The following is a 25,490-nucleotide window of genomic DNA, read 5'->3' as shown; positions in this document are numbered from 1 at the left end:
TCACAAACGACTATGAAATGCACGTCCTAACAACAAAAAAGAACATTTCCGACCTGGATGTTTTTACTCGATAAGGGGTACTTCTGCTCGAGGCGGACAGCCTTTTTGAGCATGCATGCAGCGTTGCTACCCATCCAGCTTCCAAAACTCTCCCGACGATCGTCGAAAATTTCCCACAGTTGATTTCAAAATTGAACTGGTGGGTCTTCCAAAGGTTGAAATTTCGATTGGAAATCATGACGACTCGGAAAGATCAGAAGTAAAAGGAAGTCGTTTAAACGGAATGAAGTGGAAACATACCGCGAACAACGCGCCAAATGTTTTACTCGTTTTTTTGTATTGGGCCCTCGGGGGCTGCATGGTCTTAAGTTGCAGTAAACTCGACGTTACACTCGACGTTAAACTTGATTGCACTGTGGAATTTATGAAAAGAAAAGGGTTTGTTCTGTTCTTTCTGAATAAGAGTGCCATTGACTCACAACCATATTACCCTTCGTGATGTTTTTCAAGTTTTTCCCCCTAGGGTGCAAGATATTTTTCACCGAATTCGAAATCAAAAACGAGTAATTTAGGGCATTTATCGCACAACCCCCCCTAAAAAAGCCTTGAAAGTGTCACATGGAATATACCTGAAACATCCTTCAATTTTAGCGAGTGGTTTTTCGCTATGTACTGACTGTCCCTGAATCGCCATTATAGACTGGCGTAATTGACTAACTCTCGTGTTAAAATATCCATGCCAAAGTGGGTACACTTTATATGCAAATGTTTTCGAGCAGACCTAGATCACGACGTGTACGCGAGTACCGCCGTCTCGTATTGCCACTAATTAGTGATTCTCATGCATGCACCCTACCGTGGAAGAGGTTTACACGGGCGAGTTTTCCTAGCACTACCGCTTTTTGACCGGTCCGGGGATCTATGTGGCTTACCTGAGCCATAGACGTGCTTCCCACATTGTAATTTACTTGATTTGTTTCAAGCACTGTATTGAGTTTTGTCACGATAATGAATTATTCTGAACATACATTACCTGGCTTTGTTCGACGATCTCATACTTTCACAGGACATAAAATGACGAGTGACCACATGCGTCGGACTAGCACGAACGACACTGTTTCAGAATGTTAATGATGCAACATGAACTGATGTTTATTCTCCAAGGTTAAAAAAAAACCCATTCGACGTAGCACAGACTAAAACGTTTCATTGGGAAACTAGTACTATTGCGAATTGCAGCATGTAATTGCATTTGGCCCCCACCACGGGCTTTGTAGAGTCTGTGTACAAAATTGGGTCCCTGCCCGTGAAAGCCAATCATGGATGCATGGCACATGTATCCATGCATCACTTTCAAAAAGCGCGTAAAATATCCATTGCAATACAACGATACTCTCAGAATACGCGGCCCAGCACCCATTTTTTCCTTTGGTAAATGACTAAACTACAAGAGAATTAGACGTGATTGGGCCATTCTGCATGCATACAACGTCTAGAGTCCCTCAGGATAGCAAGAACAGAGAGGCGAACATCCTTGCTGCGGACCCTATGTGAATCCTAAGGAGTTTCAGTACTTCGGCAAATGAAGCTACGGAGTGAGAGACCGCTTAATTCCCCCCACACTGAGTCAGAGGGGTAAAGCTTTCGCAGAGCTGAACATTAATAGCGTCTCCATTCGTTAATACAGGAAGCCGAAAGCACATTAAATGGCCCTATATGCTCCTTGGATTAAAGCATGTGCAGTATTGCGTGTTTCAAGGCACCTAATGAAATAATGTCAGATTGTTTCCGACGATAAAGCCCGGTCGGGAGATAAGGACCTTCTGTCGAGGTCTTTGGTTTTCATAATGAGCCATCAGCGGCCAGACATAGGCCTGGCGGGCTTACCTGCGAATTTAACGGGGACTATCCCGAGTTAGACATGGACCACGTGGAAAAACATTTAGTTTGCCCCACGTGCAAGTAATTGCATGGAATCGCCCACTCACGATGCCTTAGGGCCCTCTGATGAGATTGTCATCGGTCTCTTGAGTCCTCTAAGAGGTTGGGTGGGTTTTCTTTTCTTCCGCAAATGAATGTTCTCTTTCGGAGTAAAACGCAAACATGAATTTGTAAGGGGGAAAAGGACGTCACTGTTGGAGGGCCTGAGCGTCTTTCGATGCTGTTTATGACAGTTGGGAAACCATGGTTACTTTATGTTGTGTCTTTCTGCATTTCTCTCCACAAAGGCTTAGTTCAAGTCGTGAACGATAGGTTTGAACGGAGTACAAGGCCAAAAGGAAAAGCTTCGGCTACAATCAAGCAGTGCTGCCTTAACTTCATTCAGGTTTATAATGCACACTGTTACGACGCGAAGGAGTTTTTTTCCCGTTGTGAAATGTAGCCTCGCTTCGGTTCCAGAAATACAAATCGTTATTACTCTGTCTTCAAGACTTTTGATGTTGGCATTCGGCGTGACACAGTGGCGTAGCCAGGCTCTTTTGAGAGGGAAGGACGAGCACAGGGAAGTATGGCTAACTTTAATTAAGGGAAGGGGCATTCCAATTCGATTCAGGGCTTAAAATATACAGGTCTGTGTCTAAGTAACGTATATCAACGCACTAAAGATGCCGTGGTGAAACCTGCCCCCCCCCACATCTCAATTTTCCAGAGGGTCAAGGGGGCATGAGTTCGGGGGGCATTTATCCCTTCCTATCCCCTTGGCTACGCCACTGACGTGACTTTCAAATCATACTCCGTTCGCTATCTTGATTTTTTTTTCTCACTGTGCTCTGTATTGAAATACCTGAGAACGTGTATAGGGTGTCCGCTGTCATGACGTCTAAATTTTGTGCTCCTACGCAGAAGATGAGCATCCCATCATGGCGGCGGACGCCAGTAATTGAAATTCTCTCTCAAAAGACCGTTTTCCCCTTCAACTTAGCTGTGGTAACACAATAGAGCGGGGCCCCCCTTGACATTTTAATTACCACGGCTGCCCCTCGGGGAATTGACATGTAAGGCACCGTTATTGGAGCCCGTCGCGGCCTGCGGGTGTTATCAAACGGAATAAGTTCCCTGGAGTTCGGGTGGCTGTTTGCACACTTTGCCCTGGCCGAGATTTCCCCGGAGATCAGATTTTCCACTCACCTCCGGCAGGAGAAGAAAGGAGAGGCTATAGATGTTAAATCTACAGGGAATGCTCTAACGATGAGATCCAGATTAGCTTCAGATCTTTACGCTGTGCACATTCTCTGATTTTGTTTTCTTTTTACAAAGGTAAGATGAATCGGAGACTGTTTATCTGCATCGCCCGGTTTTTAGCTACAACGCTTCTATTTCTGTTCTACAAGAGGGATGTGAGATGCGCAAGATATACGATGTGATGACAATACATCTTGCTTTCATGTTTCCTCATGTTACATTTCAAACTTGGAAATTTCAAGCAATCTGTGGATGCTATGCGTCGCTACTGGGGACAGTGCCACGTATGTTTTCAGTGTGTTTGATGCACTGCTCGCGGCAGGCGGTCTGGCTGTATTTTTACAATTTCATGGCCAAAATAAGCTTAGTCATTCATGAGGAGAGCGTTCAGGGACACTGGAAAATACAGTCGATCGCCAAAATGAAAGCTGAGGTGAGCCCCATGTATTTTATGGTCATTGATGGCCAAGTGTCATCAAGAATGATTGAAGTTCTATGGAATTCACCTCAATCAAGATGGGATGTCATTTACAGTGGGTAGAGAGAATTTTGCTGGACAGTCGGTTTCATGGGACTTTCGGATTTGACTTAAACGGTATCTTCGAAAGATTAAATAGCTTTTACTACTGATAATCATTTGTTGGAAGGTTTAGATTTTTCTGTCTTGTGTGTTTTGCCAAGAGGCCCATGCAGTTCAAATATTAATGAATGAAGCGTTCTGTGGAGGTATAGGCGTTTTCCACTCCAAACAATAATCGTCAAAGATGGCAAAATTAAACATCGCCGTATAGATCACTGAACCAGTTAATTAACGGATGGATTTCTGTTTTGTCGTGTGTTTACGGAGGAACTGCACCCTTGAATTATATTTTACGAGCGTTTCTCGCAAAAACCCCCCCCAGAGCTCCCGTCTCGCCGTGAAGTGCACCCACACAGCTTTTGCAATTCGAATGACAATAACCACAAGTGATAATGTCATGGTGCGTTTGAATTTAAGTTCTGAGCTACCACCTTGGGCAACCTCTCATATTGCAGTCTTATTGCAACATCTTCTTCCAAATTCTACTTCACATCTTTTATAACCACACTGACGGCGATAGCATCTTGACTGTTAAATACACTATTCTATCAACATTATTTACATTGCCATCCTCACAGAGAGGATGGCAATTAAAGAGAAGTCGGAATGCAGTTCAAGAGAAGTCTGGGCTGGTAACTGACATTTCGAAATTGAGATTACCTGTGCCGAAACCTTCACGAGACGGACACTACCTAAGCCAATTGTAAGCTTTCTACGAGTCCTTGGGGGACCGTAATTGCCGTGAAATTGAAGACACATGCACGGGAAATGAAGATTCGACTGTTCCGCGGAGAGTGACGCCAAACACTTCTGACTTCCCATCTAGACTTGCCTCCGTGTGATGCCTCTCCCCTCTTTCCGATATGACGCGTCATGACGTGGCCTCGCTCCCCAGGTATTCTGACCGACACTGTTGAGCGTCTGTGTCTATTATTAAAGACAAATTTGACGTCTGACGACAAAAACAACATGAATTCGTTTCGATGGGTTGGTACAGTGTTTCCGTTATTTACTTTCAAGTTCCCTCTAATTTCTTTCTTTTGTATATTTGTATTGTGACAATAATTATTCTACCACTACTGGGCAGCCTGAAGGGAAATTTCCTAAAAAGGTTTGGGTTTCAAGTATAGCTTATTTTGTGTTTTTTAAAACACGCTGAAAGCCTTCGTATTTGAAGGACTTCAATCAGTTTAACATGAGAGAACCAGCCTTTCATCTCGTGTGGCAATCTCCATAATCTGTATTTCACTGCCAACGCCCTTCATTAAAGAATTATGCGAACAAAAACGCTATTTTAGAATAAAAAATAATGCATTCTAATCTGTAATTGGACTTCGCTCCACATTTCAGATTTGAAACTTATTTGTCATGTTACTTTGTGTCGTGCTCTTAACGTTTGCTGACAGACTCTGATTGGAAAAATTGAACTTGTGTTTAAAATTTGAATTGATACTGTATATTTCAGAGTGCCTCACCCGAAACAGAAGGGGTATTTCCTCTGGAAATTCCCACCTCTGAAAGAAATTTGTGTTCTAAATAAGATGAAATCCGTCGCTATTTTGAAATGGAAAATTCCAGTCTTGTTGGTAGGGGAAATAGCCTTTGCTACACCTGTAAAGAGTGCTCGCAGTTTAGAAGTACACCACTGTGGATGGTATGCTGTTGCCCACCAAAATGGACGCAATATGAATTTGACAGAAACTCTAAATAAATCTATTGTTACCCTCATCATCAGTCTGTGCTGCAGGACGTGCCGTCAAATCCATCGAGTCAGTGTATGCACGTACGCCTTCGTGGACTTCAATATCAGAGTGCCCCCCACGAGTGCACTACTTCTCAACTCCAACACCAAATCACAGTTCAAGCACCACATTTTCAAATCCTGTGTCGCGCTGCCAAAGAAGTGAGTGGCTCCTCTGCGCGTAATTTCGGATCAAATCTCATTCCTTTAGATGTATATTGTACGGCAGCAGTTATATCAGGCAGCGAACAAATATGCGATATTGTGTTTCGGCATAAGAGACAGTTCACATTCAGCGTGCAAATACCAACCTGAATTCGATGCCAGGAATATTTTGTACAATTGCCATTGGCTTTTACGTTAGAGGGTACTTCGATATGCCCCAGTGTGATTGGGTTGCGCCATAAAGGGAATTTCAATGTCTCCTACGAAGATAGTCGACTGTCATGTTTGTTTGCAAAATAGTTGCAGTTTATTGTACTTTCTAGTTTATTTGATCGCATCATTTGAATGGCCTGTTTGGGCAGCCAGCAAGCCGCACTGAATGTTTAAAGCGCCAGATTGTGACAAACAAATCCTCAACTATAAATACTGTACGTTTCATATCAGTTGTGATTGGGGGGCAGGTGAAAAATTGGACATGTCTTTAATTGGCTGTTTGTTGTTTTGCTTATGTGACAATTTCCTCACGTCTGGGAGGAATTTTTCTTAAACCACAGTTCCACAGTTCTTACACTCAGAGGTATAATAGGTCGAAAATGCAGTTGTCTTTTTTTACACTGGCCCTCATTGGTCATGCTGGGTTCGAAATGCTCTTTTTTGTCTTTCGACATTGCGTGTGGAGGCGGAACCGTCATAGGCTGGATATTTTATACTCAAACGCAAAGACTGACGTTCAACGATAAAATACCTCCGTCGGATGTTACGTGGACAACTTTGTGAGGAAATCTGGCCAAAGTGTCGGACAGCTGATGTTATCAGCAACTTTGACCCGCCATGCTGATTGTCATTTCTCGTTATGCTGTGGATGATCATGTGCGATGTTCAGTGGCCTGTCTGTATCAGTAAACACTGGATGTCATGCACCAGAAGTGACTGGTTATCATCCGAGCATCCATAGCTTTATATTTAGGCACGCACCTTTGCAATATTTCTTGTATATTGTCTGAACGTGATAAACTTTAAATAGAACAGTCAACAGCCACATGGGGACACAATGTAAACTTCACAGCCACGTAAACCTATAGCATAATTCAATCTATATCTTAAAGCTATAACCCAATATCAATCCTTTCTTTACTTCAATCCCAACTTATATGTAACCTAACTGTAACCCCAACCTTTACCCTAACCTTTAACCCAATCTCCAGCCCTAAATGTCTCTAATTTTAGCATTGATCCTGATCCTAACAGTAACCATCAAACTGTAATCTAACCGAAAAGAGGCCCCATTTCGAATAACAACACTACCTCCCTCACAATGATAAATCCTTTACTGTACAACCCACTTGCATTAAATTTCTGCAGAAGTGTCAACTCGGTATCACGTCAACGCACATTCAGCGTGAAATGTGAAGTCAAAACGGCCACTGATGCCGCTGTCGGAACTGAATATGCAAATTCGTACCCAGTGTTGCCTTGACTTTATAAATCTACTTCACGGCCAAAAATGAATGTGCCCCTATTGGCCATTACGCTGTGTGGGTAAACTGATTTATTTATTTTTTTAATCATAATTTCCTCGTCCCCTACCCCACACGGATGCTTGTTTCACATATGTGTGGACAATCCCTTGCTCTCCTGTGGTTAAGGAAACTTGAGGAAAATGCTCCTTTTCTGCAACTATGATAAGTCCGTCGATTTAAATTTTTGATCTTGATTTCCTGGACTGTTCCTCTTCATTTGCCACTGATAAACCTGACCCCATCGTGCTTCTGAAGCTGTTTTTCAGGGGGGGGGGGCACTGTGTGGACGTGTGCGAGTCGACAGAACGCCATCACACCCTACACTACGTGTATTTCTTTTGTGCAGAGGTCCACACTAAGTATGCCACGCCTGCACACCTTGCTATGTGGTATGATTTCTGTTTGTCCTACCATCTTCCCGTCGCTGTCACTTTTCTTCTTGCGACGAGAATAGACCTTTTCACTAATAAATTTATAATTATGGATGCATGCGCACAAATGGCCTTGGCGGCAAGAAGTGTGAGTGGGTCATTGAAAATGTGGAGGGGTGCGACTTTGATGATCATTTCTCTCTCAGGTTTTCTGGCATTCAGTTTTTCTTCAGAAAATCCCATTAAATCGTTTTTGCTTTTAGTTTCTGATCTAAGCAGGTTTTTTAGTGCTCTGTAAAAAGACTGTATAATCATTATTTTTCCTGTGTGCACGAGATCGCTGTTTCTTAGTATGGCCCCCTTCCATCACACGTAGCATAAATTACATCGTTAGTGTTCTTGGAGCCAACCCGTACATTTGTAAACTCTTACTGATGTTCAATGTAGATACTGTACGTATATAGCTTTAATACCATTCAACCTGCACTGCAATTTGCAAATCTTGTTGGTCAAAGTTTATACAACTTTTTGACCAACCTTGGGTCAAACATCAACTGGTCAAAAAGTTGGGCAAAACTTTAACCAACCGTAGCTGAGCAGTAGGTTTGTTCAATTATTGGGTAAAAATTTGACATAAATAGTTGGTCAAAAGTTTTGCTTAAAAATCGGGTAGTACCGGCAACCCTTAAACAAAATTAATGTTTGGCTAATTTTTGAATTAAATGTTGGTTCAGAATTACTCAATAATTTAGACAGTTGATATTTGACCCAATATTGGGCAACAGTGTTGGTTAAATCTTTTACCCAACAAATTAGTCACCAACTCCTGGTCAATCAAACATCAAACAGAATTTTTAAAAACCTTCATCGTTTCCTGGTTTCCATGTTATTCAGCATACATTTGTAATGATGTCATGGCTTTAAATGCTCGTTTTAAGTTGCATGAATATTCTCAAATAAGGCACATATATCAAGGGATAAAATCTTCTCATCTACATTCTTTCAGTTTAGGCCTACTCAAAAATGAGTACCTTTTTTCATAGCTAAGAGTTAATGGGCCCATCAGCGTAAAGCCTGCTTTATTTGGATTCGGATCAATGTCACTGCAGATCTATACTGTTTGACAAACACACCAGGATACATTCAATTCATACCTTACTTAATACATACAATCATTGAGACTAGTGCGACTTTAACACCAATGATAAGCCCATGACGAATGATCAAAATATTACAAGTTTGGTTGTAACTAACAGTTGTACTCAAACTCAAGGTGTGCTCAAGATTGCTAAAGATCATCTGGATCTTACATAAATTTTTAAGCAGTATTCAAAGGATACATTCAACATGTCAATCAGACTGGCTTTACATCAATGTTAATTAAAACACTAGGGAACAAGTATCCAGTTGTTAGGTCTGGGGTTGCACGACAGCACAAAAAATAGATTCCAAAGAGAAAGGGATCTGGTACTTCAGATTTCGCAAGTGCAGAAAGCAGCGAATCGAATGGGTACAGTACATGTACACGTTGGCTCCAAAAACACTAACGATGTATACTACTTAGGATGGAAGAGGGTCATACTAAGAAACAGCGATCTTGTGCGAACAGGAAACGTCACGAGTATAAAGTCTTTTTACAGTCTTTACAGAGAACTAAAAATCGCGCTTGGATTAGAGACTAATACCAAAAACGATTTAATGGGATTTTCTGAAGAAAAAAAGAACAAAGCCAGAAATCTTGAGAGAAAATGGTCATCAAAGTCAATGGCCCGCTCACATTTTTTGTCGCCTAGGCCATTTGTGCGCATGTTTTCTGTCTGGCATCCAGTCGCCCACATGAAATATTTAGGGCGTTATATATGCTGACGCTGCTTCGGTTGACCAAAGTCTCGACCTAATATATAAGGTTTTGTATTTTAAAGAAATGTTTGGTTGAGGGGAAGACCACGGGCCCTGACGTTTCGCTCATACCAGACCTTTTACATTCACGTGAATGAATAAAGCCTGTTTCGAGACCTTCGATATACTATTGTAGTTCCGTGACATCACCCAATCCGACTATGCACCATCATATTAAACTTAAATTATGTTTACCTAGAAAAATGTCAGGATTCAAAAGGTGGCAGTGACTAACAAAGGATCGTATTATGTGCTACATGCACCACGCTAATAAGCAAAGCGAGTATATTTTCCCTTGAATACAACAAGCCTGAATGATTTAAATTTGGGCAGGAAATTAAACGACTATCCAGAACTGATTTTTTCTAACTGGAACCATACCTGAAGAAGCCTTAGATCAGGAAAAGAGATATCATGCAGAATTCGAACCATAGACATCCAGACTACAGGCCCGATTTCTGATCCACGTGATTCGAGCAATCTATAGCTCAACCCCCCCCCCCACTTCACTTTTTGGTCCAGGACATTTTATGATGCTGCTCAAAGTTTTACGTAACTTTGGTACCAGTAATGTATTACCTGCATGCTTTGCATCGTGGCATTTTCCGGAAAACGCTTTAATTATTAACAGCGCTGTGTAGTTTGAGTGTCTGTACACTGTATGACTTTACCTTTACGTTTGATCTTAGATGAATTTAGAAACGGATGCTATTGTTCCCCCACAAGTGGGCAGGGGGATTTTCTAGATCGCAACAAGGATTTTTTTTTCAATGTTGGGATTTTCTTCTGCGCGGATTCACTCCTAGCGGATGAAATATTCAGATAAATTGCACAAAATGTCACCGGCTGAAAGCGTTTAAATCCAACGCGGTGTCCTCTTGCGTGCAAAGATGCATTCCCAACAGATTAAGTACGCATGTTATATATCTCATTTTTCACATCTGAAGGAGGACACGACTTGGATAATATCCGGTCACAAGGCTGCATTATACCAACAAATAAAACGTTATAACAGCAATTTTCAAAATGACGCCACATTTTTTTCAAGGGGGAAATGACTTTCATGGAATGAATACAAAATGGGTCTCGTATAGGCGCAGCTTTAACACCGATTGTTACCGTCCACAGAGCACTCATCGGACATTACCAAACCGCGCTTTTAGACATTACTTAAGCTCCAAGTCACTTGATGGTAACCACAAACCCCATGCATGCGCAACCGGTAGGCCTATATCATTCACTCGGCGATTCAACCCCTCGTGGCAAGTCGTTCCAGCTTTGCCAATCTTTGCTGCTAGCAGTAGCTGTGTTACTCCCACTGCAACGAGTGAACTCGCACAACCTGACTTGGCTTATTACGGGGCTTCACAGACTGCTACGCACGCAACGTTTGCCGTGAGTGATCTCCCTCATTTCGAGCATCACGGGGGGCTCCTCTCTCGGAAAATTGCTCCCAACCGTCGTGGGGTGCACAACGGCTTCCAGATAAACCGCGGGTTTTAGAAAAAAGAAACATCAAGGTGTGTCAATGTGGTAAGGCCTTTCGTGCTTGGTCACATTTTAAGTAATAATTATTTTTCATCCTGCAAGGCTGCGCATGCATGAAACTTACCGAATGAATTAAACCTTATGCACCTTTGTACATGGAAATGAAAGGAAAACTAGCATAGGACACTATAATGTTGTAAATAATAAATCGAGTTCAACACCACGCTGGAATTGTTGTCACATAGGCCTACACCTGTCGTTGTTGGGAAAACTAATAAGCAAAACCTGTTTGTATCTAATAAATTCTAGGCTTTTCTTAGTGACAGGCTGTATCACTTTGAAACTGTCCTGTACCATTCAGTGTTCAAATGGGATATTTTTGACAGTGAATCGATTGGTCGGCACGCGAACCTTCGGAGTAAAGTAAATACAACCACGTGATTGTAACCAGCTTATACAAAATGCCGTGGTTAAGGAGAGGTCATAACAACACAGACTGAACCTCTTCAGACCGGAGAAAAGTAGACTTCAAAGTATTTGGTTTGTAACGTAATTTAGCGGTCGTGATCCGGATTATATTGCTGTCGACAAATGGAACTTTCTAGGTGATGATCGATCCCGACGTCCAGCTTGAAGCTTTCCTTTCAGGCAGCCTCCGAAATCCCCCTAGGAATTGCTTCACTAGTGACAGTTACCATGGTGACGCGCGGCAAGGATGCGGATTTTCACGTGGTTGACAGGCTCCGCAAATTCCTTTCCCTTGTGCTGATAAGGACCTTGAGGTTTTCTGGTGCACAGACTGTAAAGTGAAAATAATTCAGTATTTACGAAACTGTTCTACTGAGAGAGAAAAGGAATTCTTGACAGCATATGTAACTCGTTATCCTCATATTAAGATGCATATCCTATCTTTGGGACTCGGCAAACTACCTTGTACAGATGAAGTAACATCTTGTTATCTTGGATTCCCCGCTAATGTTCGGTTTTGTCTGTGTGCTCGCGTATTTTCTTTGATTTAAAATTGTTCAGTCGTGAAAAATCTGTACAATCGTTCCCACTCATCTTACAGTCTTATGAGCGATGTACAAACTGCCAACCATGAAGGAAAGTATTTATCCTGTCGAATCTTCAGTTCTTTGTTCGAATTTAGATTTCAGTACTTTGCATAATTTTGTGCTATGCTGTAATATTAAGTGTTGATCGTTAGTGAATGTTTTAGTTCTGGTGCATTCTTTCAAAAAATCTCCTGGCAACTACGGGGAGTGTGCAAACGATCTGGACGTCTCCGGATTTGCAAATGAGGTTGGAATGCAATTTAGGGGCAACATAACTGCTCAGTCGTGCAGGCTGCTTGGACCAAAAGGGGCGGTACTTTATAGGGTGAATTACGAAAGCTATTATGAAGGCTAGCACAGCTTTGCTCTTTGGGCAGTTAACGGCGTGGCGTATGTTTCTTGCTGTTAAGCATGGCGCGGCAGCTCGTCGACCGTACTTCCGGGTTTAACTACAGCCGTACGGTGTTCTTCAGGCGCGGTTGATTCGCTTCGCTCTATGATGCACCAAGGCTTTGAGTATCAAAACATACGGCCGCGCATGCAATGTTTCCTGGCAGGTAAATCTTATTTTTTTCCTTTCATTCAATTATTCCTCCTTATTTAATTACACAGCAAGTCCTTACAGGGATATTAGACAAAGAAGAAGCAGAAGACCAGACAAAAATTACTTTGTACTTTGGGTGCATCGCTCGCCGTAATGCACTCCGTTGGTTCTATAACAGTATATGGAAAAGCAGCATTATTGGTGTTCACTGTAGTGACCCTGGGACCTTTTGTGTGCAGTTTGTCTGTTATGTTAAGATGAATCATTGCATCTGTAGAATCTGCAAGAACTGTCGCATAAAATGCTGGATATAATGTTCATTAAAAGAAGTTGCATTATACAATATCTCTAAAACTGGAAGGAACAGAAGCAGCCAAAAGCAGTCCTCACAATAAAACTCAACCAAATCAAAATTTATTTGGTTCAACCCTCTTGTCTTTCAAACCAGATTAAGAGTTTTATTCTAGCAATACAATCCATATACGGCCAGCATTGGTAAAAATCTGCATCTGCCAAGAAAGAACTACACATCAAAATTCTCCTTCAGCTACTTCACCAGTTACACAAAAGCTTGCCATACGAAGTGATTTTGCCCTCTATTGGGATCTAACGAAGCGGTCCAATGGGTCCTGCTCTTCATTAGAGCTCCCTGAAGGTGTGAAAGCCCTGCACGGTGTGTTGATAATAGGGCTACCTTTCAGTCAGTGACGTCTGTTATGTTTTGCAAAAACGTTTAATCCATGGTTGATGCTGCATTTTGGCAAAATGCTCTGGAAACGCCTATTGTAATATCGAGCCAAGGATTTTGTACCGGTTTATGTTGACCTCAAAGATAAAAGTTCCTGATAAAAGTTGTTCAATGCAAGACCTTTTTTTTCCTTTTTCTTTTCATTTTGTGGCACCATTGGAAGCAGTTGGAAGTTATTTTTATCAAAGGTGTTTTGTTTTGCTTTAGCACTATGCAGGATTCGCCCCAGTGCATTTCTCTTGTCTTGCCAACAAAAACCTCCATGCGTTTTTGTTTGATGTCGAGCACGCGTTTAGATACCGATTTTTTTCGAAAATCGGTTGCTTATCGTGCTCCTACTGCCGAGTGGTAAGCCGTGGACTTTTTGCTCGGTATTACCCATTGAAAAGTCCACGTGCAAAGACCATTCTGTGAATTCTAGGTGACGATAACCGCAAGGCCCTTCGCCCGATTCGATTTAAAACTAAGCAGGTTGACCATATATCGTCTCAGTCATCACCAACTAAAAAGGCCGAACACGTTTCAACTGGCGCGAAATTTCGCTGCAAATGCTTCGTGATGTCACTTTCGCTTCGAATGTACAGTGCACGTATCTGTCGTTTTCACGAAGTTTCACCCTTATTTAAGTCTCAAAGCATTTTTTTCATGCAATAAAACCATTGTTCGTTCACAAGTGAGAATGATTTTATTTACCTGCTGCTAATTCTACAAACATAATTCGTGTCAAACATGACATAATTTTCTCTGAATCTTATATCTAAAACATTCTTATATGTGACTTCGCGAAAACCAAAATCTTTAACCCTGTTTTCGCTCCTCCGATTTCAATATGATTTGACTTACTCCACACAGAGATTAGGGTTAAATCTCACGTTCATTTGAGACTGCGTGCGTACATTTTGTGTCAGTTCATGTTACTGTAATTGTTCATTTCACGGTCTTCACGAAATGCATCTTTATGCAGCAAACTTGGACTTGTGCGTTAGTTCGTGATGTCGCTCACGATTTGCGCTCTTTTTGTGCCTGCCATTTTTTTTTTACAGAATACGGAAATTTTTCCTTGAACATCAATTACATTCATCATAGCATTAACCAAAAACTGTACTTTGTGCAAGAAAACAGCCTCCAGTGCCCAGCAAGATACGCGATTTACGATCTTCTTCTGACATAAATATAGGCCTACATAATAGGGGCCTACATAGAATAAATTGTGCTCGTACCGCATCCTTGATTGGTGCGACCCAGCGCCAAAATCAAATTGAACAGCACATTTTCATGGCTAAGGATTAACCGGAAATCAAATTAGAATTTCCGAAGTAAAAAAAAAAATAGACGGTGGGTGTTATCAGCTGGAACCTAGCCACTCAACGGCTCTCCTTCCGTTTACGCTCGCGTAAGATTTTAGGTCTGGCCTGCATGAGATGTGAGAGGGCATCGAGTTCTCAGCCCATCACTTCCGGACTACACCTTGCACTTTTGGCGGTGGGCTTGGTAAACACGTCCGGCGTCCCGTTCTGCAATTAGCCGTGTTATTCTGTGCTTGTGACTCGTGCTTAAGCGACAAACCGATCATCTTCAGCCCACCGTCAGCACGACAGCAGAGGGATTGATAATTTCGCCGGCGTGTGGACGCAAGGAGGGTCGCGCTTGGCAAATCAGGCAGTTCGCACGTGCAGCTGCGCATGAGGTGTCACATTCCGCCCCTGTAATGTTGCAGATCGCTTCTTGGAGGTTATGAGAGTCGTAGCGATCGAAGGAGAATCCAGGACCATTTCCCCCCTTTTCTGTGTCAAGACGTCTAGGAAGGCTCGTGCCTTCCCATACGAGGTGAAACCCCATCGCCACTCACGACATTTTATTGCCCGGACAAAAATCAATCTCTAGTTGTATATAGGGAAGGCAAATCCGGCGAATTCTCCTTGCGTCGTTCCTAGCCCGGCGCCGGCGCTGCTAGCCGGGATGAATCTCACTCTGATTGAGATAAACCGATACCACAGGGGAGAACATGGCTGGCAGACGGAGACATTAATGTGCGATCTCTGACTTTAAAGGTAGGAATGTTTGGTAATTTGAGTTTGCCGTTCGGGACAACTGGCAAGTCTTGCCTCCATGTTGTGCAATACGTCATACGGTAAATGCTCATTAATTGCAATTGCGTTTCTTCTGATGCCGCGTTTTGAAGGCGCTTTACATTTTGAAAAGCAGTTGGGAGGTGTTTAATGTTCGACCTCATGAGACGAAATGACAATCGTTTCTTCTTCACATGAATGCGCTGTACCACGTTTTCTGGTTTCCACCACATAGGCTACATGTCACATCCAGAGTCTTCCCATGACGAGAGGGATTAATTGAAGCAGTACTTTCACACATTGACTTTGATTTCTGCTTAGAAGTCTTCAATATTGATGCATGCAGCACTAAATATACTCACCGCTAAATGACGTATAATGACACGGCAGGTCCACAGATTTTTGGGGTATTCTGCTCTTCGCCTACGTATTTTGATAGTAACTGAGGAAATATCGTTTGTAAAATACACGTCGGTTTAGGTAAACAGCCAATATCTGAAATAATAACATCTGCCCAGCGTCAAAATTTACGTCGTTTGACCCAGTATGATGGCGCCTTATCCGCGGCTCATCTGTCTCGAACCGGCCAACTGACCCTGCGAGCTTAGCGGTGGAGAATGAAGACGTCTGCGCTAGTATGCCACGGGCTTGCGTCGCACCTGAGTGAACTGTATCGTGATTTATTTTACATACCCTTGGATTACACAGTACATGCACATTATATTTTTAACGTTGTTGTTCCTTATAGTGAACATTTCGTTTTTTCACTCCACACTACGTGTACTGAAGTTATCTGTTAAGGTGAGTGTTGAAGATGTTTTCAAAGACGAAAACTAATCGCCTAGCTGGCATGGATAAATGTGTGATTAATCTTAGCTTTCTGTGTTGGAGTCAGTGTATAGACTCCATGAGACTCGGACTGTTATACTACACATCCCATTCCTGACACCATTTTGTTCCGCTTTGGCGCGTGGGTCTCCCCATGTCCCAACAAGTGATGTGCTAGAATTACCACGTGAAACTTAAAACTCGACGACGGCGTCGGTGCATACTATCCAGTGCGGCTGAGCAATACATGTCATGGATGGAATTGATTGTGCTTGCGTCAGGTGAAGAAACAAAGAACAAGAAACAAGAACAAGCAATTATTGCTTCTTGGGATTTACAGTGCAACAAGAAATTATCCAGCTCTGCAACTTTAATAATCTTCTAAGATTTCATCTTATTCACTTGTTTTCCGTTAGTATTAGAATAAGATTTCGATCAGACTTCAATCGAATCATTCCATTAATGGCAGCTGAACATCCCTCGCGTTCTTGCGACTAGTATATCAATGTTATACAACGAGTTGGGACTATGAACGCCATGTTGATGTAATTTGAGTTGTGAGCCTAGCCACAAATTCAAAGTACAGCAACACTGTGGCCGACTGAAATACTCCTGTACCACCAAACCATCATGCCAACAAGCCGACCAACCAGCCAAGCAAGCGATATGTTAAAAATAATGCATATATACATGTACGTTCAAAGTAACAAGTCTTGACTCAAAAATTCGTCCCGAGATTTCTAAACGTTGGGATTTTGCAAATGGCCAAGAAAGTGAACATAAATGAAAACAAAGCAAACCACACAGAACAAAACAAAGCAAGTCATATATTAAAAACCCCCGACAACTTTCAGTTCGCAGTTACGTTTCAGGGAAAGTGTAGAACAGAGTAAATGTGTCCTCTGTGGAATATTTCCCCCGAAAGAGATACCATCAGAAAAAAAATTGCCCGAAAATGTTCTTTTTTAAAGGGCTATGTTGAGGACAGCTGGATAAAGAGTGGTTTCCTCCATTTTCTACGGATCTTGATGAAGTATTTCTTGAATTTATCAACGTTTTCATGTGCACTCACTTGTACGTGTATATTGTGCACCGAGCGAAAGCCCTCTAACATACGTGTCAATTTAATGTACTGAAAAAACAACTTTTTGTTGGGTAATTCCGAGTCAATTCTCGCCGTACTAGGTGTTTTTCTTCCCTTGTTTATCTTTTGCTTTAAAGATTACACAATACATGCTGACAGTGGTAGGCTACTTTCGTGTATTAGATTTCAAACTCTTGCAGCAAAATGTAAAACATTAAACAAAGACTTTAAACAGTGTAAAAAGGAATCCTCCAATAAATGAAGAATGATCGTCACACACGCTTTGGTTGTATTTGTTTTTGGTATGATTTTGTATTTTTCATTAAGTTCTATTGTTGTCAATGTGAGCCGGCAGGCCCTCTTGAAGCGAATTTTGACAGACTCGAGATACTGCAGTTGTGCTGGTTCATACTTCAGGCGAAAGGCGAAAGCGAAGCGAATTTGAGTCACGAAAACCTTGCAGGGTCATCTCACTCAAGTTGAAATGTGTTGGAACTTTCACGGATTCGCGACGCGAATATTTCATCTGACGTCACAGATGCGCGTTCGTGTTCGCTGTCGCCCGAAGTATGAACCGGGCTGAATTCAGACTGACCTGTGCGAACATCAATGTTTTTTATCGTGTATGTTGGCAAAAACCCAATGCAGTGATGAGGCAGGTAATTTCCTTTCGTACGAAGGGGATTAGCAGTGCATTAACGGATAAGATCGCGCCTAATGGGAATTGGCAACGACAATTTCTTCTTGCAAGCGGTGGATTGAGATCGAGCTGCGCTTTCTTTGAAATTCACGCGAAGGTGACAGAACACACTGTTAAACGAACCAAGACTCGTTTTGCCTGGGCAGAGGTTTAGAGACGAGAAAACTCAAGTGTAGACGGAGGTATTTTGTCAGTTGAAGGCTGAATTAACTTTTTCTCTGGTTAAGATTTAGAAGTCCTAATGTTGTTGGGAAAAATCCACGCGAAAATGTAAAAAGTCTCACATAGAAAGGGCAACAGCAAGTGGCTATAGAATGTCCTTGTGTAGATTCCCTGTCGCATTGGTTATCTAAGGATAACAATGCCACAGGGAACTCTATACCTCTGCGCAAGGGATGTCTCGCAAGGATGCTCCCTAGGAAATCTGAGCCCGATTTATCCCTGCGGGTGTGATTTTCTCATAGGCCCCATGCAAAAATTAGTACTTGACTGACAAGTGTGTCTCCTCTTGTATGACGGTCTCCTATTTCTCTCTCTCTCTTCTTCCTGTGCAGAGGCAAGGCGGACGACACTGAGGGAGATTAAGCTGTTGGAATCATAACGATCTAATTTAAGGGTGACCGACTGAATGAGCTAGTGTTTCCTCGATGGAAAGTGAAGGAGTATGGCTTCTGGGGCGCTCTCAACAGAGTACGGCTCTTGGTTGGAGGTCTCCGGCGGTGGACGATCCAGCTCCCGCCCAGGCTACGTCCTCCTCACCAACACCACGGGCCTGGTGGGCGGCGGCGCCCGGCTTAACGACACGCAGGATGATATAGGGCCCCGCACCATCGGGGTCGCGGTGCCGTTCGCCACCTTCATGACCCTCCTCAGCCTGATCACCATCTTCGGCAACTCACTGGTGATCTACGCCGTCAAGACGGAGAAGCGGCTGCAGACGGTCAGCAACTACTTCATCGTTAGCTTGGCCGTGTCGGACTTCCTGATCGGCCTGATCGTCATGCCGATCAGCACCACGTACTTCGTGAGCGGGGACTGGGTGCTGGGGATCGTGGTCTGCCAGATCTGGCTCTGCATCGACTACGTCTCCTCCACCGCCTCAATATTCAACCTCCTCGTGCTGAGCTTGGACCGCTACTGGTCCATCCGCTTCCCGCTCAAATACATGCGCAAACGGACCGGTAAGCGAGCCACCACTATGATTTCGTGTGCTTGGCTGGTGTCGTCGTTGTGGATAATACCGATAACCTGTTGGCATGCCATCTTCCACCAGGGTGTCCGCGTGGTCCCCGGCAATGTTTGTGATACGGAATTTGGCAAGAATAAGCCTTTGAAGGTTGGGACTGCCATTGGGAATTTTTACATACCTCTGGCCTGCCTGATTTTTATATATGCACAAATTTTCCACGAGATCCAGAAACGCTCCAAAATGGTTCTCGGCAGGCGATCCGTAGGAGGGACGCGAAAATCCACGCGGAATTGCGACAGTGCCCCGTCCAAAGGCACCGACTTGGAGTTGACCAGGGTCGACAACGCGACCTGGACACCTGACTATGATGATTCTATCAGCACCAGTAAGGACACGTCCAACGAAACTCCCGACCAGACGGAGAATAACAGCAGCAGTCCCAGTAGTGACAGGGGGCGGGCCAGGCGGCCTAAACGGATCAACTCGCAGCTGAGGAACATATCCAATCTGACGTTGCTGACCGTAGGATTGCACGGTATGGTGGACCCAGAGGCAGTCAAGAGAGCCGCTGCCGGTAAGAACACCTCTCCCGGAGCCGTACCCAGGGGATCTTGCACCAGGAGCCCCTGCTGTCATGGCGATTCACGATTGAGAGAGACCCAGTTTTTATCCCCCGGGGATGCTGTGAGTCGAAAGGAATCCAGCTCGCGCCACCGACACCACATCATCACCGGGAAAAATTCGCTAGATCGGGACAAAGGAACACCTGTCACAACCGAGGAAGCTCGGCCCCTTAGAAACAGGACTTACCAGGCCCAAAATGGCAGCCGAAGATCGATTCTTCGACGGAACAGTACAGTGGAGGCCGATTCAGTGCCCAATGGGACCCTTTCCTCCAGGAAAATCTCCTTCTCGTCCGAGGATTTGCCGGGGAGCAGCAGCAAGCAGGCTCAGATCGGGTGCATGCCGACCAAGAAAAAGCTGTCTGCGGAGTACCGGGGCAGCGAGATGGGCAGGGGTGAACGGGAGAACAAGGGTAGACGCAACGGCGTCACCACCCGCCTCCTGAGCGTCGAGCAGCGGGTTGATGCCTCAGCGACCAGCAGGGAGAGAGACGAGGACCCGCACCCTCCCCACCAACCCCACCACCACCATCCCCATCTTAACAACAACACCAACCCCCGCGGCAAGTTCTCGCTGTCCCGGTTCAGCATGAGGCCCGGCCGGGCCACGGAGACCCTGCGCCGTATACGGAAGATGTCGCTGAGCAAGGAGCGGAAAGCGGCCAAGCAGCTGGGTGTCATCGTCGGCTGCTTCATCTGCTGCTGGGCCACCTACATGATCTTTTTCATGATTGTCGCCTTCTGCTCCGACTGCATCGACGACGACCTATACCTCGGCAGCATATGGCTTGGGTACATTAACTCCACCCTCAACCCGTTCATCTACCCAATGTGCAACTCGACATTTAGAAAGGCTTTCAAGAAGATACTTCGTATCACAAAGAGATGAAGTGGGACTTTGGGGGAGAAGTGCTGCTTTGTAGAAATTATATGATAATGAAAGAAGTAACTTCTAAAAATTACCGTTTAAGATTCAAGTACTGTCTACGGAAATACTTATGTTTCTTTGATGGTCAAGTGCAAACTATTTCGGTGTCAGTGAGAAACAGTGCTGTATGGTGGTACACAAAAAAATAATTCATCGGGCGTTTGAGTTATCTCAGGGTTTTTATTATGGCAGTGGAAGTACCTTTTAATTTCGTTTTATGACCAAATCTTGGGGTTTTTTTCTAGATTTCCTTGCCATACAACGCTACACAATATCATAGGCAGTCCCTGAGAATTTCGGCGCTTGTGTCCCCAAACACATGGGTTGTATCTTTGTAAAAATCTCTTTTCAAATGGTCACATTTCTATCAATAGTCGCATACCAGTTGTGTGTTTCTTGAAACCTGCTATTTCCCCCTTCATTCTAAATTTGGCTTTAAGACTGTCATAATTGGTGGGAACGATCGAGAGCAATGGGTCTAGGGGGAACTGCACGTTGCCAGTGTTGAGCGAGGGAGGCTAGTTGAACTTTGCGAGCGTCACCAACAGAACGTGATGTGCATGATTTTAACTAATTCCCAGGATTTACCCCATGAAGGTTATTTGTCGCAAAGAATAATGGTTCTCTTCTCTGGGATGACAGTCGAGGTCTTTAGTGAAGATTTTTGTCCCTTTAATTCATCAATGCCTCCTCACTTTTCCGCAAGGTGCTCGACGCACCTGCGCGCAGCGATGTATGCTTAGAGCCTAACTGCTGGGAATATCATGTGTGTATTTCTTTCGATCGCATTGCAGTGGAGATCCACGCTGTTCCGGTGTCGCTACCGGCGCCATGGCCGACAGAAGATCCTTCTAAGCTGGCTGGTCAGCGCCACCTCCGGATGGCTGTGCTGCTGCGTTATTAAATTAATGAATCAGTTTGGTCCCCGTTTGACGTGAATTATTGAAAGGGAGACAAGGGTTGCCAAGCAAAAAAAGGTGTGCAGACTGTTGCCAACATACCCGCATAAATTTTTACGACAGTGAGCGGCTCTTGTTCCCGTTAATTCAGTAGTAATAGCCAAGTGAATCTCAGACATTTTCCGACCGTCGTAAACGATGGTCTCAGCAGGTCATTTGTAAAGGTGGAGTCAGCGGTGATTCTACCATATTTGCCGTAACACTGTTCACGATCACTGTTATGAAAAGTGTTTGCAGAAAGAGAGTGTGAGAGAGGATTCGTAGTTTTTGGTACATGTAAAACGAAATAGGGCCAACATTCAAGAGAGGCAACTTGATTATTGTTTCATTCAGTGAAGAAACTTTGAGAGTTGCGTGGAAATGCAATAATGTGACACATTCACGAAAGTGAGTGCCGATGTTTGCGCCGTCGGGCATACTCTTTGTACCTACCGAAAATTAGGGGCCGGGGATGCAAAACGGCCGGCGGAGCTCTCAAGGTCTTCGGGAACGAGAAAGCGCGGTCTACCTTACCTGTCCAAAGTGTGGTGTGGTGCGTTGTGAGAGATAGAGGAAAACAAGGTGGGTCCGATGTACACTGAGGTCGACTTGCGTCAGGAGAAGAGGCTAATGGATTCGAGATGCCGCGGTGTCGGGGAAGGGCAGATTGAGAAAGATGGGAAGAGAAAGACAGAATTGGTGACGGGAATGGAGGAGTGAGCGAGGAAAAGTTCGAAGATGGGAGGTTATTGTGAATGCAAAGAAACCGCAGGAACTGGACGGACAGGTCGGATGAGGGGGGCATCATCTGGTGAAACGGTTGAGAAGATCTTCGACGGCCGGGTGATTGAGAAGTTGGAACGCCGTGGGGGATTTGGGAGTTTATTTACATTTGAAATGTGAACGGAGAGGACGCGTTGGATGGCTGTGATGTAAAACATAACCACGGGGTGTTTACGGAGTTTCTTGTTTTCACCCATCAATGCATTGACAACTTGCGGGTCGACGGATGGATAACTAAGTCGAATGACCAGTGGCAAGCAGAATGAATCAGGGCATGGGTTGACGGATTTATACGGGGATTCCTGAGGGGAATGCTGAGCAAAGGCTCCGGTATAAAAAAAATTTATTAAATACTGATACTCAAAGCCCCTAACAATAGACACTACACAGTGTAATATATCAATGCAACTCTATGACATCTAACCTTCATTCTCCCCATTTTAGATATCCCTTGCTGCGTCGGTACGTTCCCGTTGCAAACCCGCCAAAATGTAGTTTGCGCTGGCTGTAGGCAAAGATATGCATGTACATGTACGCGAATAGCCCTTTGCTTGTTAAAGGTGGAGATATTTATTTTACAAGAACACCAGATGGACGGGTCAGTCAGGTCGATTAGTGGATGTGGTTGGATGGAATTGTTCATAAATGAATCAAAAGGAAGCAAATTGCAGGAATCGATGAAAGAGATGGGTGTTATCGCGTATCAAAGGGAAAGGAAAGGACTTGACAAAGTGTGCGGAGTTCCGGGAGAATGTGAGAGAATGTGGGAAAGGAAGTTGAGAAAAGCTGAGCTGCCGAATCGGTCGGAAATAATGCACAAACACTTGATGAGGGCGTGGATAATCCGGAGTGGCGTGCTGGCCACGAACGCGGTTGAAGCTTGTTGGTCTCTGCGTGGGGACCAGCGAAATTCCAGCCCACGTGGTGCGGACGTAAAGGTGAGGCCATTGGGTTCAGTAGAGCAAAGCCCTACCGGCCGCCGTGTAGAATTCATAATTGTACTCAACCAACTCAGCCGACCTTTTTGAATAGCAAGTGATTATTTTCTTACACCCTCACAACCTGTTTAATAATTTGGATAGTTCCATAGAAAAGAATTTACCATGGCTGCTCTCTGGTTTCGAAAAACACGCAAACCTATGTATCAAAAGGCGGTACCAGACGGTGCCAGACGTGAAAATGGAGTTTACATTTTCGGCTGAAACTTTTTATGATTGTAATGTCAAGGCCCTACAACTTTAAGTGTATTACAGGGTAAAAGCAAACGTTTATACATGTAAAAACATGACAGCTTTCGCCGCTTTCTTGGCGCTACTTGCTATATATAGGCGCCAGGCAATAGCGTGTTTAGCGTGAATTGTTTTACTAGCTCATCCGCACTATAAAGAAGCAAGCGATGGGCAAGGAACGTAATTATTTGGTCAAGTTTAATATCGGTTTACGGACTGGCAAAGAGTATTTCAAACGCAACAAGTTATGTCTTCTCGTCGCTGAAATTGGTTCTGAACCACGGCAAATGTCGGTACTTTGCACTCATTACGTCACCGTAATAATGTAACATAAAAAAAGAAAAATATATATATTTTGAAATCTGTCTTACTCATCTTTGTTGTTGAGATGTACGTATTAAATCAGTACAGAATGTTTTGTAAAACTGCTTCATCAACCTTTGGTCAAATATACTTGGAAACAACGTTGAATTATTTTGTAACATCTACCGAAATAAAGCAAAAGCCTACGTCAGAACGTGACGACAGATTGTAGCGGCATTGGTCTTCGTGACTTTGCGTCGTTTTCGTAAATTACCTTCTCCCCCTTCTGCATCTTTCCAGCCAATCTCATGAAAAAACAGTAAGTTTACAGTGCTCGACGAATGTATGTTCACTCCAGCAGTTGCGGATCTAGGAAATGCATTATTGCTCAAGTAACGAAGATCAGACGAAAAGAACAGGAACAAGGCATGCATTTCTAACCCCCCCCCCCCCGGTTGCCGGCTGCACACCACCCGCTAGTAGCACACGGATACATCAACAATTTTGCTCGGTCACGTGATGTGGCCTGTCTGTTTGAGACATGCGTGTACCTGTCAGATTCCTTCGAAACAGCTTGAGAACATACACTTGGAGAAACAATCCTCACCAAAGAATAACTAATACTTCCAAAGCAACAATGCTTCATTTTCAACACCCTCTTAAGAAAGAATGAAGGCGACTCCTATCCCCCGCGAAGTGAAATTTAAAATATGCCACTCTTACCAGCATATACGGTACATTGTGCAATGTTACAGATAGGGACTTTCTTTGTTCTATCTCCATGTCAAATAATTACTTGCCACTCAAACAAACCTTACGAGCCTAACTTTCTGCGTGTGGCGCTAACATTACCATCTTAGATTTCACCTGCTTTGTTTGATGCACACTAGCACAATGGCGTACATGAGGGCGTGGCACGCCCCCTTCAAGCTGGAACTTAGAATCTTATATGCGTGTCCCCAAGCTACTGAACATTCGTAAGGTTTAAAGAACGAGCTCGACCACAAACTTCCCAAATGGCTCTTGTAATCAAAAAGAGGAATTCAAGCCACAAAATCAACTACCCTCCAGCTACATCGCAGGAAAAGACGTGGCATAAGCGAAATATGATGAATAGACTTATACAGAGTCTCAAATGAGATTGATATCGGTAAAAACGCAAATGTTGATCAGCAAACTCAGTACTGTAGACAATGAACAAAAAAAGCGTCTTACTGAGATTATTTTTCCAGGCCATGGTGTAAATTAGTTTGTGACTGCACCAGCCAACATTTTGCCTTAGGGACCATATGATTCACAAACCAAGCCACCGTATTTCATAACACGCACATAACCTATTTAGATAACCTTTCGAAGGTAACACCGACACAGCCCTTCTGTGGAGTTGCTGCTAACGTTGAGAGATGTTTTCCGCTGCAATTTCGTGCCTCATATTAAGCTTAGGCTCAAAACCTTAATAAATTAAAGGGATTTATCACAACTCGCAACGTTGCAATGTCACGTAGGCCTTTAATGCGAAATA

General features: G+C 43.7%; 1 protein-coding gene across 6 annotated transcripts in view; it reads left to right on the top strand.

Moving 5' to 3' along the window:
• Window positions 1–24,187, top strand: part of LOC110974009 (histamine H1 receptor-like) — a 117,879-nt gene extending 93,692 nt beyond the window's left edge. For 5 of the 6 annotated variants that reach the window (XM_087135224.1, XM_022225299.2, XM_022225295.2 and 2 more), the window contains one exon: window positions 18,530–24,187. In XM_087135224.1, the coding sequence (XP_086991350.1) occupies window positions 18,640–20,676 (2,037 nt within the window). In that variant the 5' untranslated portion in view covers window positions 18,530–18,639 and the 3' untranslated portion in view covers window positions 20,677–24,187. Of the gene's footprint in view, window positions 1–15,213; window positions 15,346–18,529 lie in introns of those variants that run through there. The other variant, XM_022225300.2, reaches the window with a different exon arrangement.
• Window positions 24,188–25,490: the final 1,303 nt, after the last annotated feature.

Source organism: Acanthaster planci, linkage group LG04 (genome assembly GCF_054643075.1).
Source record: "Acanthaster planci isolate LZ-2023a linkage group LG04, COTS_SCS, whole genome shotgun sequence".
Lineage (NCBI taxonomy): Eukaryota > Metazoa > Echinodermata > Asteroidea > Valvatida > Acanthasteridae > Acanthaster > Acanthaster planci.
The sequence above is the reverse complement of the archived record's forward strand: the minus strand, read 5'-3'. Positions and strand labels throughout refer to the sequence as shown.